General features: G+C 42.1%; 1 protein-coding gene across 2 annotated transcripts in view; it reads right to left on the bottom strand.

The window, feature by feature from the left end:
• Window positions 1–16,933, bottom strand: part of LOC306710832 (carboxyl-terminal PDZ ligand of neuronal nitric oxide synthase protein) — a 43,775-nt gene that overhangs the window by 15,484 nt on the left and 11,358 nt on the right. For both annotated transcript variants that reach the window (XM_079179533.1, XM_079179534.1), the window contains exons 3-7: window positions 6,867–6,959; window positions 6,674–6,732; window positions 5,221–5,329; window positions 4,054–4,195; window positions 2,336–2,508 (exon numbers count right to left, since the gene is read on the bottom strand). In XM_079179533.1, the coding sequence (XP_079035659.1) occupies window positions 2,336–2,508; window positions 4,054–4,195; window positions 5,221–5,329; window positions 6,674–6,732; window positions 6,867–6,959 (576 nt within the window). The remainder of the gene's footprint in view (window positions 1–2,335; window positions 2,509–4,053; window positions 4,196–5,220; window positions 5,330–6,673; window positions 6,733–6,866; window positions 6,960–16,933) is intronic.

Below are 16,933 nucleotides of genomic sequence, written 5' to 3' on the forward strand. Positions count from 1 at the left end.
TCAAAAGAAAAGTACATTTTAATTTGGGACCACAAGACGTAGGCTAAACACAAAGTAACACCTTCGTAAAATCCCAGCCATACCATCATACCATGACCATACCATCACAACATGGGTTGTTTGGTCACTGTCAATCTAATCTGAATAGAGCGCACACACAAAGTTAGGATGGAGCAAATGATCTGAGTTTGTTGAATTATCACAAAATAATAAACAAAACAATTAAACTCATGAGCAGATTCAAGCCCCTGCAAACTCTCTCTATAACATTAAATATTAAAGTAGTTGAGAACTTATGTTTTCAGGTCCTTTATTTAACAACCATTCGTAGCAGCCCTTCATTTCTTTATTTTTTTTTATTCAATGTTGTTTTGTCCACCCTTGTGTTGCCTGTTTGCAATCCCCAACACAACCAGCATCTTGTGTAGTATGTATCTTCTGGCCCTTTTCCCGTTATCCTGATCGCTCATTATTCCTCCTTCCATCCCTCTCTCCTTGCTTATCTCCACAGAGCAGATGTTCATGAACCCCTCTACGGGATTACGGTGGCGTTTCTCAGAAATCAAACGGAACAGACTGGGTTTTTTTTAGGGGGATTAAGTGTCCCCCTTTCACCGCCAGCAGGAATATTCAGGTCCCGTCTCTCCAATCCAACGCTCCCTCTCTTTCAGCAGCATGATAACGGGCCGTGTCTACCACACTCACTCTGGTAACACATCCGACGTAAAGCATCATGACACGCCAAAGCCCGCATGTTTGCATCTTTTCATCCTGTGATAGTCAAAGAAAGATAATAGCCAGCTCCTAACTTCATAAGGATTTAAAGCCTGCGAAATCTCAAACACAGACAAACTAAACTGGCGTCTTTTTACCTCACGCAAGCGTGACCAGGTTGTTTCATGCCTACAGTATCCGCTGCCAGCTGTGGTTAGTCATGGAGAGAGCTGCAGTCAATGCTCTGGTCAGGTGCTGCGGTAGATGACAAAGCACTGTACTGTACTTCCTAAGTTCAACGAGCCATTTGGCAGCACTCCGCCTGGAGAATAGCATCAAAAACAGCACTGAGGCCAAAGCGATGAATCACAGCAGAGGGATTTTTCCTGTAGCTACAAAGACAGAAGCTGTCTGGAGCGAAAAAAAACAACAACAACCTGTAATCATTCAAATGTGGATGCTGCCGCAGGTGTCAGTCATAAAAATCTGTGATGGAAACCGTCAAGAGAATGTGGTGTTCACGATGTCACGAGGCCGCCCTTGAAGTTCACTGTTGTGAGGTTTAGCTGTCCAATGACTATGGCAAGAAATACAGCTCGAGTAAGGAAACGCATATTATTAATAAACTGTGGAACACTTATAGGTGAAGTGAAATAATATCGCTTCAATTCCAACTGTTGCCGACTTGGCAATTTTGTCACTGGATTTTACAACTTTCACGACCCACTTAGCAACTTCTTTTTCAAAAATGTCCCGAGCGACAAATCAACCAAACCGTACTTCCTCTCCCTTAAAGGCAGACCCTAATATTTCACAGTGAATGTTCACAGTGGCTCTCTGGATTAATTCAAGCAGCATGTTAATCAACAATCAGACAGACAGAAATGTGAATGCTGCAAGTGTGTGTTCCTAACTTCTTCAGTGCCTGTGTCCTCTCTATTGTAATGTTTCTGAAATGATTTAGAGATTCAGATTTATTCAGTTAAGATTAAAGCGGATTTAATAATAACAGCTGACGATGAGGCTCGTCTGAAGTTAGGTTTCCTCTCTTTAATGCAGGACGGACACAGCACCGAGCCGATGACTCAGCAGGTGTTGAAATAACGGCGTCGTAAAGTGTCTGAATCGGTGCCGTTAGCTAGCTAGGCTAACTAGCTTCTGCAGTCTGAATGGAGTATAGCTTGCTAGCTTTTATTTTCTGAGTGGAATACAAACTTAGCATAACAATGGCTCCACCTCATACATTTTTAATGCAGTAATGGGACAGATAGCTTTAATAGTACATAACCAAATATATGTGGGCTTGTTGAAAAAGGGGGAAAGAAACACACAGTACCTCCTACCAGCCTTCAGATGTCAGCTAACCACTGCCATAGAAAATTATGGATACCAATTACAACATTTTTTATTATCCTCTTTAAAAAATATGTATTTTAGTTCAGCTTTAAAACATTAAATCTAAATCCCATTCTTCCCCTTTGAAATGTAAAAGAGTCCGGCTTTTTGCCTTCATACTGCTGGGCAGGACTGTAGACAATTATATTATATCAAGCACAGAGTGTGCTTATTATAACCTTCTTGTGTGTGTGTGTGTGTGTGTGTGCGCGCTGCAGTATCTTACTATGATGGTCTGTCCAGGTTTGACCACGTTCAGTTCAGCCAGACTCTGCAGAATTTCATTGACTGCCTTTTCACACAGGGACGTGCCCGCTGAAGGATCTTCGCCCCCTCGTCTTCCTCCAAGTTTGCTGTCCTCCTCTTCCTCCCCTCGCTCTGCCCCCGTCAGCTTACGACCTGTGGAGACAAACACAAGGACAATTAGCAAAAACGTCGCCATCGGCCTCTAGGGCTTACGTAAAACAATGCACGGGTCTATTAAAAGCACACAAAAAGGGATGCCTTCATTAAGCTAACTAAACCCTAAATTAATGCTACTTTGAGCACATACACAGTGGTTTAACGCCACATGATCAACTCTGCCTGTCACACAACCGTCGCTCAGTGCCAGGCGACTATTCTTCCACGGTGCAAATTACAGTAATTACTGGAAACACCGGCAATCAACCTCGTGTTAAAGTTGTAATCACAGGAATCTTGCCCCTCCAGCTCACATGAAATGAAAGAAGCATGAGGCTTCAGAGAACACTTAAGTCCAGATTAGCTTGATGTTGTTTCTTAAATCTGTTTACATTCCAGTGTAACCAGACATCTGTGCTGAATTAATGAGCCGGAGCGGTTTGACGGCTCCGTTTAGCTTATAAAGAGGCGTGTAATGAAACTAAGGTCAGGCTTTAGCCTGGAGAGAGATGGTCCTCATGAGACCAAAGTGACCAATAAAGGCTCATAAACACCACTTTTCCATGTGTGTTTTAATATACCAGCATGCTTCTCTGTGAGGAATGGTTGGCGTCACTTCTTTGTTAGAAACCATAATGCTGCTCACTCACTTTATGAAATATCTAGAAAGTGAAGAAGGCATCAGTGGAACACACTCAGGTAACCACAAGGCTGTTTGTGTACTTTTGTTTCTACAATTATTTGGCTGCTTCACATTCTGTAAACATTTTTTTCTCTTTGCTATCAGAGGTGTGGACTCAAACACATGACTTGGACTTGAGACCGACTTTAATCACGGATCTGATTACTTTAAACTCCACTTGACAAAATCAAAGTTTGACTTTAAGGCCAGTGAAGAGCGACGTAAATCAACGCTTCGTATTTCTGATAACATCTATTTGAAGGGAAAGGTGCGTTTGCATGTGAACATTAGCAGAGACTTTCTTTTTTCAAACGTTCATAACATACACGCACAAGAAAATTATTCATGAGAAAAACAACAACAGAATACAGTTAAAAAGAGTTACTCTAAACGTCGTCATTCTCGTGATACAGTAGGATAAACATATTAATATGGTCAGTTAAACCTACACATTGTGCAGTTTTCATGATAGTTCTGCATTTTTCTTTCATTGGAAAGTGTCAAAACATGTAGTAATATTGTTGAGATTAATTATCTAATATAGCTGAGTGTATGCAATGCATCACTTCATTTAAAAAAATAATCCAGAAAATATCTTCCAACAGTCCTGCGGTAAGAAATTAGCAAAGTGGTTTAAAGCTTGCGTCTCAGTTTTGTGCTGCGTTTCTTCTGTTTGGCCTACAAAGAGCTGGGAGGCTCGGTGTATTGCTTTAAACTATAATTACCTTATTTTAATATATTGTCATTTACAGGTCACTGAAATCAGCCACAATAGGAAAGTAACTATATATGCACGTTCGTCTATGTTTATTTCAATGCGCTCTGCAAATAGCAGAAAAGCCTTTTCAGACAGGCCTCACCGTCGCTGCTGGACTCCTCTGTGGACTTGTCACTCTCTCCATCCGCCTGTCCGTCTGCGTCCTGCTCAGCATGCTGCAGACTGAGCTTGTGGCACACATCAAAGGACTGACCTACTGTGCGCACAATACGCATGGCCTGCGACTGTCAGAGAGAGAGGGAGGGAGGCAGATGGACAAAGAGAGAGAGAGAGAGTTTGAGATAAAAAAGGCCAGATTTTTTGAGAATAAGTATTCGACAACAAGCACCAAACACCACAACAAGTGATTTCACTGATCAAGTCCCCTCCTGTCTGCTACAAGATAAGTGAATCAGTGAAAAGCCTGGTTGTAAACCTTCGGATGGAGTGAAAACATGAACACTCTCAGTCATCGTTGGCATGCAGTTGAATACAAACGATCAAATACTAATGACATCACTTCTGTGGAACAACTCTCATTACAGCTGACTGATAATAGCTGGCCTGCGAGCCAACACTGCAGTAACTTGCGACAAATGCAGCAACACACAAAAGGTAAAGTTGTAAAACCGCATTCTAACCGCATCTATTCTGTATTCACTGCAGGCTGTGGGTCTTAAGAGACAGGAAATTAATTTAGCCGCCAGAAATAAAATAAAACGTAAAACAAAAAACCTATTAACCGAGCTGACATAATCAGGAAATTAATTCTTGAATCGAATATAAAATTAAAAACCGTAGAATACAAATAACCTTCAGTCACAGGTAGCTAGACACAGAAAATGGAGGCAACTTTGCATGCGGTGTGTCCCACAGTGTTCTACACACTTACTGTATGCAGCTGTGGGGTTTAAATCAAGCAGCAATGACAGCAGCAGATTGAGTAGTGAGAGGAATATGTGCACAGGTTTCTACAGTGAGGAAAAGGAAGGAGCCTGACTCAAAATGCAACATGTATTATGGCTCCAAGGCCTGCTGACGCTGCTGTTATATGAACATTTGTATCTCTTCTCCCTCCATGATGGTATGCTCCCTGTATGCGAGTCAGTTTTGTTCAAAGTTATTTAAATAAGGAATCTCAGGAGTGGTGAAACACAAGAGCAGCAGGGTTGTGCATGAAGCCGGTTTGTCTGTAATCAGCCGTGCATGTCTGCAGTCAGGAGGTGTGTGTGTGTGTGTGTGTGTGTGTGTGAGTGGGCTTTTCTTGTACCGTCTTCTTTGACTTGAAGACGTTACATCTGAAGGAATTATTGGAACCGTCTCTCGCGATATAGCTGAAGATCTTTAAGTCCTGGGAGTCATGAGACACGTAGAAAATCCTGGAAAACATGACACCAAATTTAAGTTACAGAAGCCTCAAAGAAAAAGAAAATATATTTATAGACATTTATTTTCTTCTTCACAGTCACAAACCTTCTATCGACAAGTAACTTTAAAAAAATACTGAGACCAGGGAGAAAAACCTGACCTAAAAAAATCAAATAAAAGGGGACTATTTACAGTATAATTCTTTATATAAATACATGCCACGATACTACTGTAATCTCTTTGTGTCTTATATTGTACAAGTATGCCGTCTCGTCTGGCTCTGTCCTTGCCAGCAACCCTGCACACACTGCAGTGAACTGGCAGAGCAGCGGGTCCATCTGCAGCTTTACTGCTATAAAAACAACTCCACTGGGAACCGGTCAAACAAATTATGACCATCATCTACGGAAAGTCACGTGAGGCGGCGTGTACCATGTACCCACACACTGCACAAACACACCCACAGTAACCCGAGCAGCAGGGACAATTATATCCGGCACACACGGTTCCTTGATGAGGCGTGGCTTTGCCGAATGAGATCCTCACACCGATATATAATTTACAAACACACACACATGTCAAACACAAGCTGGTTAGACGTGCGATGTTAAGACACTTATAAGTGTCTTAACTTATAACTTTCTATCTCTGAGGATTACATTTCCATGAGGAGGTTGCCTTATTAGCTATAATTGCTTGTTTTTAAGCCAGCCAAAAAAAGAACAGAAATATATTTTACAGTTCCCCTGACCAGAAATCGTACCTTTAATTTCCGCCTGCCCTTTCCATTCTAAATGGACCCTATCCTCTCAAGACAGGCAGTAGTATTTTGACACTTTACGGTTTAATTGCTGTGAGTTGTTTAGCAGTAATTGACAGCTCCACGGACCCCGTTGGTGATTGGTTGACAGGCTCCATCACCACGTCAACAGGCAGGGTGGGTAACGGGATGCTGTGGCCATAATTAAAGCATTTTTTCTTTGGGCACACATGCTGAGAAATTGTGTGCAACAAACTGTACAGAGGGTCTACCAGTCTACTGTGAATATAATCTGTGTGGGATGCCTCACCTAAGAAAATGACATAGTGAAAAACACATGCTTCACCAAGTACAAGCTATAGATTATTCATTATGCTATCTTATGAAAGTGCATGTGGCACATATAGCATCGTACATTCAAGCACATTAGTCCTGCATAGTAAAGTAGATGGGAGGGCCGGTAAAGCAAGCCAAAGATTCATCTCCATAGGTCCAGCTGCAGACTACACTGAATATCAGGAAACAATAGATTCAATATTTGTTTTCCACACAGCATGAACATATGAATTAGTGAGAGACAGAGTGGTGGACTGACCTGTATATGGGATCCTGCATGATCAGCATCTTGCTCTCATCCCACGTCCATTCTTTCCTCTGTGTATGAGACAGATGAGTGTGATTAAGCGCTTGTGTCCAAAAACTTTTTTATTTTTGTTACCGACTCTGGCGTTTACTTTCTGAATCCAGTAGGTAACGGTTTTATGGTTTTCCCTTTGAGAGTTTGTTACCTTCGGTTTCTTCCTCAGCAACACCTTCACTCCGTCCACAGACACCACGATGCTGACTTTCTTCTTCTTGATGTTCTTGGCCTTGAATTCATACTACAAAGACAGACAAAAAATGAATCAATTAGGAATAGTAGTGTAACAGCTTTCCTGTATGAAATACGATTTTCCGCACGAGGCCGCACAGTGTTAAATAAACTGCATGACAGTGAATGAAGCTTTGTTGGTTTCATAGAGGAGGTTTGGTTGCAGTTGACACATGACTGAATAAAAACACATGATAAATCAGTCAGGAGCTTGGAAACCATTAGCTTCACTAATGTTTATTTTCGTTATGGATTAATCCGCCAAATACTGTTTACTTTACAAGCTCCCAGAGGCCAAGATGACTCATTCATTCAAAAGGCTTGTTTTGTTCAAACAATTCTTGATCCAAATATCTTCAGTTTAGCATCAAGTAAGTAAGACAAAAAAAATGCAAATACATGTCAACACCGGAGAGGCTGAAATCAACACATTTCAGAAAGTCTCAAAAAAGGAAGATTAAACACTTATTTAAAGTATCAAAATTGCAGCGGGCTCATTTTCTGTTGATTGACAAATCTTATTGTTTCACCTGTTTACGTGTGAGCATATGCTCTGACATACAGTAATCTCTTACACTGCGCTGTCTTATTCTATTTTAGCGTGATTCTATTTCATATTCTCTGTTCTGTTTTTAAATTGTATTTACATGACTGTGTTTCTTTTGCACTCCGTCTTTTGATGTTTTATGTAAAAGCACTTTGAATTGCCTTGTTGCTGAAATGCGCTGTATAAATAAACTTGAGTCGTCACACTGCACACGCACACTCTCACACCACTCGACCTCCTTATTGCAATCGCTGTTTGTGTCCCTGCAGCACATTTTGGCATGCTTACAGAATTGGGAACAATCTTTCAGCACTAAAACATGATGGGCAGTGAACTTCACATTAACATCTTTATTAGCTTGGAAGCTCACAATAGGAGCACTGATAACGTCTGTTGAATGAGCGAGCCTACTGAAAAAACTCTGCAGCTCTCTGACGCCAGAGGAAAGAGGAAGGACACTTGGATAACAGAGATAGATTGCCTAACGTCACCTTGACTGTAATGAGAACCAACATCCAATAGGTCAACATACCCAACGCAGGTGTATTCTGACTGACTGTAGTTAATAGCGTTAAAAGTTGGGACGTTTTGCCTCATTAATCCTCTCAAATATTCCGTTTCCTGAGGACCTGCCACACGGCTGATAAGTTGTTATAAATAGAAAGTGACAAGAAACGATCACGTGGCTCCAGGCGTCACGGCTCTGCTTCTCAGGGGCACAAAACAAAAACTACAGCAGCTAAATTAAACAACATTTAGGCAAAAAGCCCAGGGTGTTTGCTGAGTGGTACACAACAGCTGTGTCTGCACGGGGCGACTAACATGTTTCCACTTCGTCAGCTGGCCAGGCTCTCTGCTGAGGATCTAAGCAAGTCTGGCCTGTCGGATCAAATCAGCGTCACTTTTTAAACATGAAGCAGGGGTTCCACGCTACCAGCTATCGAGGCCCACAGTGGGTCTGTCCGGCCACAGACGGTGGCTCGTACAAGGTCAAATATACGAGCGATGGCTGTCTGGCTTCACCGTTTAGCGCAGAAGAAAATAGTTTGACATTCTAGAAAACAACTCATTTGTTTTCTTGCTGAACATTTGAAGAGAAGATTGATATTACTCCTAAGTCTGTCCATTGAATATGATACAAGCTTTATATGTCAAAGCCAGCCAGTAATTTTTAATCTATTGTTCTATTGTTCATATACGTTTATGTTTTTAACTCTATTGTTTTTTTGTTATTCTTCTGTTGTAATCTTTGATCGAACTCTGCCACAAGAATTTCCTTCGGGATGAATAAAGCTCCATCTTATCTTAGCTGTTTCCTCCTGATTCCAGTCTAAAGCTTAGATAATGGTCTCCTGACTATAACTTCATATTTGTCAGACAGTGGTATTAATCTTCTTTGAATACAAAAATATCTATTACAGTCGCTTTAAAATGTGTTTTAATGTCCAAATGTCTCCAAGTTATACTTTGGACTGTGAATAAATAAAAACCATAGGTCACTGACCCAAGTACAAATTATCATTTGCCATCTTGTGGCCTTGTGTGACCTTTTCGTCCAGCTACACAATGCTGCCATGAAACAATTAGTTCCATTATGAAAAAGTCAAGACCTACCGGACATGGTTATGAAATAGTTTGGGTCTTATTTGTCTTGTGTGAACCTTGGAAACAGCTTATGTTCACCTTGTGTCCTTCCTGTCTGTATGAACGTGTGCACAGGCCGACAGCAAATAAATGCCATGTCTTAAAAAAGAAACATTTTCTGTCGCATCCGTTTCCCATACTTTCCTTCATGCTGATTTCTTGCTTGTGTCTATTTGAAATGCCCTGCTCTCCCTGCCCTGGATCCATGGTGATTAAAGTTCCAGTCTCTAATTATACAGAACAGAGTCCTGAGAGAGCTGATTAAATGGAGAATAGGTTCAGGGAGGAAGAGAGAGAGAGAGAGGAGGAAACGCACCACAGAGACGGAGAGAAACCAATAGCCGGAGTGGAAAGAGGAGGAAGGCTCATGCTGCAAAGTGAAGTGGTAAGGTGGTGAGATGAAAGGAAAGGTTTCATTTATCTCTATTGCACTGTGCGTATGAACCCTGTGCAAAAAATCTACCGATATTGAGATTACAATGTTCCCTCTGGGGCATATAATGAGATGAGGAAATTCACAGAAAAGTAAAAGGTTATCAGATAAAATAGAGCGAAGACACAAATACAAATCTCTATACTGATCCTTTACCCGTCAATCCACTGGTAAAAAAGGAAGAAAAGCTGTTTCCATTAACTTCAATAAGTGGATAAAATGTATTCAAACTTTATCAAAATCTGTATCTTATTTATGTCTCACATTTTTCAACCCCAGTTTTCATATTTCCTTTGCTCATCCCACTCCCACAGCGATGTGTTTTGCCTCAGAGTGGTGGGCTTTCAGTACAGTATTAGGTATTTGACAGCACGCCTGAGACTTTACACACATTGACTGTAAAAATGTTATTTTATATGTATATAAAGAACTTCATAAACTCTTGTAACTATTGTACATTTTTGTCTCATTACTATGGAAAAAAAGTCTGCAAAGATATGGAAAAGTACAAAAACACTGTGAAGATGTGGCTCCCAGACATTAACAATACAAAATGAGTTTAACAAATCACATTTTGTGAGAAAGGCAAACTTTTATACACTAGTTACAAAAGATGGAAGATGCAATATTTTGAAACAAAATGCTACACATTATCTGGTTGCAGCATCTCTATTGTGAGGACAATACCATTGTACATTGAATATCTTTGAGTTTTAGACTGTTGGTTGGACAGAAAAAAAAAGACATTTTCTCTGGGAAAAGGTGATGAACATTTAAAAAAAACTAACAATTTTCTGACATTTTATATACCAAACATTTAATGAATTAACCAAGAAAATGGACTGCAACTTAATCAATAATGACAATAATTGCCCAAGTGTATATGTCCAGGGAAGGGAAGGGTCTCAGGTGTGTGTGTGTGTGTGTGTAAAACATCAGGACTGTGTGAGTGGCTAGCATACCGGAAAACACTGGTAAGTGGTAACTTAACATAATGAGCAGCAGTCTTTTCAGCTCGCTAACAATCTATCATAAAACTACTAATGTTCAGCATCCATACACTGTACTTCATACTGCTGAGGCATCGCCGTATAAACTCTCACATAAAATCAATTTCCAGGCTCCGAAAACCAGACAAGACATCTAGAGAGAAGAACTGACTGGCAATGAGAGTGGGTGAGAAGTAAAAAAAAAACTACACTTCCCATGCATAGATGACCTACACACTACTAAGTCTAAGACACACACACACACACACACACACACACACACACACACACACACACACACACACACACACACACACACACACACACACACACACACACACACACACACACACACACACAGTTTATTCATTCTGGTGAAGCAAAATGGGATTTTGCAACTTCATTCCAAAGTATGAAATTTTTATATTTTCTTTGCTTAAGTGACAAGTGCTTTGAAGTATTCATAGTTTAATGCACTTGCATTGTTGTGGTTTTCTTGTTATCAACGGCAGAACGAACACTTTAAAAAAAAAGATCATGACATGTGTTCCCCGAAGCCTCAGAGAAGATATATATTTCAGAGAAGAGCAAAGATTACTTTAGTCCGCTGAAACTTTCTGAATTATGTTGGAGGCATTCAGGAAGACTTGAGCAATAACATATTCACTGTAATGAAAAGCTAATATGACTAATATGTGGATTGAACAGGCATGTGAAGGACATGGGCTTTGAGTTCTAAGACGCACACTTCAAAGGTTTGTCTTAAAACCTTAAAAACTATGCCTCCAGTGCTGCAGTGCTACAGCAATGTTCAAGACACAGAGTGAGAGCATTTATTCTAAGTCTTTCTCCGTCTGGATGTGTGAATTTAAACCGTCAGACTCATCGGTCTTCCCAGACAGCGGAACAAATTTGAGCCAGCGCTCCTCTGCAATCTATCACGAGAGTGTCAGATAGAAAGGCGATGGCTGTGCGGTGGTGCTATGTACACAACGAGGAAGAGGAAAGCTGCCTCTCAGATCCCAGCGTTGTATGTTTGGAGTTTGGCGCTTTGGAATAGAGACAAGCATATTGCAAGATCAAACCAGAGGAGCCAAGAGGCCACTCACTTTTTATTAGCAATATCTGAGCGAGCGAACGCAATATAAGCATTGGGATGTTGTGCATGAATGTTAAAGGAAACATGCCTTTGAGAGTCAGGTGATAGGATTAATATCTTTCTCATATCTGTACACTGAATATGAAGCAACAGTTACCTTAGTGTAGCATAAAGACACAGCTAGCTTGGATCTGTGTCAAGGTCAAAATCTACCGACCAGCACCTTTACACTCACAAACTAAAGCAATATTAATCCTTACAGAAAACGAAACGTAGAAACGATGGGTTGTGGTTTCACTGGGAGTTACTTAAGCGGTTTCAGGTTTCTTATCATTGTACAAAGCCAGGCTGGCCTCCTACCTCCAGTCTTTAAGCTAAGATAAGCTGAGATTGATATTGGTCTTCTTATCTACCTCTTCAACAGGCAGTGAATGGACGTATTTCAGAAAATGTTAAACTACTCTTTCAAGTGTAAAGAGTAATATTTTGTATAAGCATTGGGAGGCAAAACTTACCCTACAGCTATTCTTTAGTGTATTCAACAGGTATGAATACACACAAACAAGCCGGATCTCATGCGCCCAAGATACAGATCAAGATCTAATCTCGTCTTCATACCATGAGGGACGAGGAGGCTCGAGTCTGTAGAGGACGCCCCAGAGGACACGAGGGACTCTAGTGAACTCAAACGTTCATCTCCTCTTTTCTAGGAGGGAAAGCAGTTCTAGGAACAGGTCTCTCAGTCATTTAGTGGAAGTAGTTGTACTGCAGATACTGTAACTGAACCGCCTGGCTATCTGTCAGCAACCTCTTAATGAAACGGCAGCCGATTCCTTCAGTTCATGTTATTTGGTTCATGCTTTCAAATCTGGCTTCAGAGAAACCTTAAGAGAAAAGTTTGAGGACAAATATCTTTTACCTCGAACTATTTATGGACATTTTCAGAGTGAATGAATCAGTAGGATTTAAATCATTGGAATGAGAAGTTATGGGCAACCCCCCCCCCACTCCGCTTCCTCGATCCTGAAAAGCAGTGGAATGCGGGGTGCATTGTGGGTCATTGATGCTCCCTGTAGTACCACTGAACCCATACAGGAGTCCACAATAGGCCCTATAGATGGCAACCTAGCAACCCCTTCATTACAATTCCCAGGATTTGGGGAGTTCCAAGGAATTTCACTGCTTTTTCCCCCAGTTGGGTACACAAAGAGATGACTGTTGGGAGCTGAGAAACACAACAGCTGCCCAACAGCCCGGCATTTAACTGGGGGGGAAAATCAAAGTATTGGAAAACTTTTTTAAAATAAAAATGTGCACAATGTATTTCATGTTAAACTCCAACTGTGAGGGCTAATTTTTCTGAGAAGGGAATGGTGTCAAGCAGTCGCATCTTACAAAGTCCCATTACTTAAAACAAAGAACCAGAGTCGCTCTCCCCGTGAGTGGTGTTTTTCCGACAGTCCTCTCCGCCTCACGAGCCAAACAGGGAGGACGGAGTGACTCCCATGACGCCGCAGACGCCCCAAACCTCTGGCGTGAAGTGGCTCGTCTCATCATTAGTCAGCAGGGGTGCAATAAGGGAGCAATTACCTCGGCAGTTGCCATGAACAACGACGACCTTGGCTTAGACCAGGAACGGACGGAAGTTTGTGTTTGTGCACGCTGGGCGTTATGTGAAACAAAGAATAAAGATACAAGAACTAGATAAGATTTTTAAAAAAAACGTGTGTCTGATTGGACGCCTGCGGGTTGGTGCCTGTCTGTGCCTACGTGAGTGGTTTCCGCCTGAGTGCCCGTATTATGGATTGGACTCCTGGGCTCAGTCTGTTGGCAGCCTCCAGCGAGCAGCAGCAGAGTCTGGTCCGGTGGGAGACACGGTGCTAACAGGAAACAACCAGCTTGAAGAGGCTGCTTAAACGGGAGCTTCTCCATGACAGCGGGGTTACAAGCAAGACTGGAATTTACTGCGAAGGCGTAAAATATCTGAAGCTTTTAGTGTGAAATAAACTTTGGGACAGTTTAAACTGAAGGGCATTTTCTATCTTTTTTCCCAGCATGTTTATTCTGGATTTTAGTGATAGAATTCTGGACCGATAAGCAAGTACAGCTGGCACGGACACTGCACCAGCTCCATCTGGGAGCTCCAGCTGTGACTTCTTCAGATAAATGACTTTCATTACTTACACTGTAAGTGTTTGTAGTGGCTGACAGACAGGATTGATCTATCCCGTGGCCCGTGTTAATACGTCTGGATGGAGGCAGGGAAGGAATCAAAGGCCCTGAACTCATAAACACATAATTGATCATCATCGTCATGTCCGTCCATCTCAAATCAAAGCGGAGAAGTCGGGACGAAAAGCCGCCACAGATGAAAACAGTAAACGTGACGCGGGACGAGTCGGTTTCGTACCTTTGGAGAGGAATCAACTACACCACTTGAAGCCCAGTGCAGGCACTCCTCGAGCGTTGGCGCCCTTGCAGGGAGAGTGGACCCACGCCTGAGTGACTCGCTGACGGGCAAAGTGAAAGGACAGCCAGTCACAGAGCGCTGACGGAGTCTACTCAGGGTTAGTCACATGGGACGCAGAGGAAATACAAAAGGAACGCCTTGAGCATGCCAAACACTTACTCTCAATGAGTGTGAAAGGTGCACACACGGATACACTCTAAAGGCACGTACAGCCGCATGTGTACTCACAAAGACACTACAGTAAATAGATCTACTCAATAGTCTTCAGGTTATTATTGACATGATTTAATAACTTACAGAAAAACAAAGTGAAAGATGGAAGGAGAGCAGGACTACACCTGCAGACAGTCTGACACGGAAAACCTCTTCCAAGTTATTGCAATAAGAGACAGTGAACTGTCTCCACAAGTGACTCCACTGAAATCTAAGAAAATGAGCCACAATGTATCAGATCATTGCTGGTGAGGTTCCGGCGGGGGGGGGGGACCTCACTTATGCATCTCCTAAAGTCTTTCCATGAAGCAAAATGATATTGAGGTCAAAGAAATGTCCCATGTTAAACTTTAACTTCCCTCTCTGGTGTCTGGTAGGGAGCACAGAAGACGAAATGAAGTCTACAAATTGCACAATGACTGATGGCTTTAGCTTTTTCTTATAGTTACAGAGTTGCTCAAAGTGAGGCATAATTAAGGGCGGGGCCGCTTTGAAGTGACAGGCGGGTGCCGTCTCAGGTTAGCGAGCTGCCGGCTATCTGCTCTGCTGCGTCACCCGGGCCCGCATCAGCTGCACGGACGACTCGCCTCTTTGTATTTTTTTTGGGATAAGCCGTGAGTTAGGCTCTGTAGTCACTGTCAAGATGGCGACGGCTTCACAACAACATGTTTTATAGACTCTATGGTTTGACTCGTCACTGCGCAGAATGATGTATGTGCAGGGTTTGACACTAGAAGGTTGTTTTCACATGAATCCGCTGAAGAGGGAAAGTTTCTCTGTTATCTTAAATCTGAGCCTAAGATGTGTTTGTTCAAGTAACATTTTGTGACATCACAGGTAGATTGAAAGCCAATAATGGTGATGTAAAAAAACATTAAGCCTCCAGTGCACCTACAGTGAGGATGGACTTTTCTTTAAAGTGGGAGACATCTTGTGTCTAGCAGTTAATCTTCTGAACAATAGATATTAGCATATGAGTAGATCCTGGATTTCTTAAAGTGGGAGAAGGAATTCATGCATTTTATAACTTCTTAATTTTTTAAACAGTAACACCAGGCTGAGGCTAGTCATGGATGTGAATAGCTGCAATGGGACCATGAAAAATCCAGAGATGCTGAGCATGGCTCTGTCCGATGCAGTAGTCTGGCAAAGCAGCAGTCGGAGTAATAGGATTACCAGGACGAACGCCGTCAGATCACAGGCTCTTAAATCCTTTAGCACCCAGTGCAGGGGGGCAACCATCCCCAAACTACAGCCATATACTGTAAACACACAGTTACAGCGTTTGAGCTACTGTATAGTCAACATTGACGGCCCGCAGTTGACGTGTTGGGAGCCATTGAGGGGCAATAGAAATGCTCCCAATCTCGTATCTCGCACCTTTAAATTAGGTGGATTAACCATTCAATTCTTCCAGTGCAGAAAAAGAGATCTATGATAACCTCAAATGTGCTAAGAGTGACTTGTGTGCATCGTTAACATATTGATTGATGATATAATATGGACATATCTTATAAATTGTAGCTTTATATGTCTGCCATCACAAAAGGAGAGCACAAATGTGAATGGACAGGGCACCGGGGAGACTATACAGCTGGTGTGAAGGAGCTACATGATGAACGGGGGGGGGGAGAAGAAAGTAGGTGATGAACCATTTAATAAAACAATGTGAGGTTTGAGGCCAAATGCAACAGCCTGATTAACCACATGTTAACCCTGTTTTAGGGGAGTAAACGTCGGGGTGTGAATCAGGGGCGCGCCATCTGTGCCTTGCATGCAGACATGTCCCCCCAAAAAAGCCCTTTGGAAGAGGCTTTAGTAGCGTGTGAGAGCTTTCATAAAGCTCAGTCATGAGTAGCTTTAATCCGTGTCTGAGAGGACAGAGACAGCTTCTCATGTAGCCCACTACACCAGGCAGCAACTTGTGTGACAACAGAAGGTTGGGCAAAGTGCGCCACTGATTGATGTCAGTCAGCTCCACTCTACTTAACGCCATCTGCACGTTTCGGTGGTGAAATCATGGTATCATCTTTTTTTATTTTTTTTTTGTGTTTTGATTTGGTGGCTCTCTGTCGCTGAGGCTCTGTGAATCACCATCGGTAATGCAACGCAGCAGATGAGAGGCAATCAAATGGATCAAAAGCACTGAATGTCTTTGTGCAGAATCAAAGGACTAGGAGATGAGCGATGTTCAGTATGAAGTGTTATAACCAAGAGGATCACTGTGCCATCTATGTGATATTATTATTATATTAAAAAGACAAAAGGGATGTCTGGCTGGTTTAATACCATCCAAAACTGACAGAAGTTTGGTGACAGAGATCTCATATCCTCTGTTAAGGTCAGTTCAGTCATACTTCCAGCTGTATAATGGAGCCCGGATAATGTTGGGAAGTCCCGAGACGGATCCTTTACTTGTTTGATGCACCGGATGTAGGTGATGGCCCGGGGAGACAGAGACAACAAAGCAGAAAGATAAGAGAGACATCTGAGGAGCGCAGCTTTTTATCATAACACACAAACACACACACACACCAAGTGAGAAACCAGACCAGTCAAAGATTATAATGAAATCCAATTGGGATCAAA

Source organism: Pholis gunnellus, assembly GCF_910591455.1.
Source record: "Pholis gunnellus genome assembly, chromosome: 18".
NCBI lineage: Eukaryota > Metazoa > Chordata > Actinopteri > Perciformes > Pholidae > Pholis > Pholis gunnellus.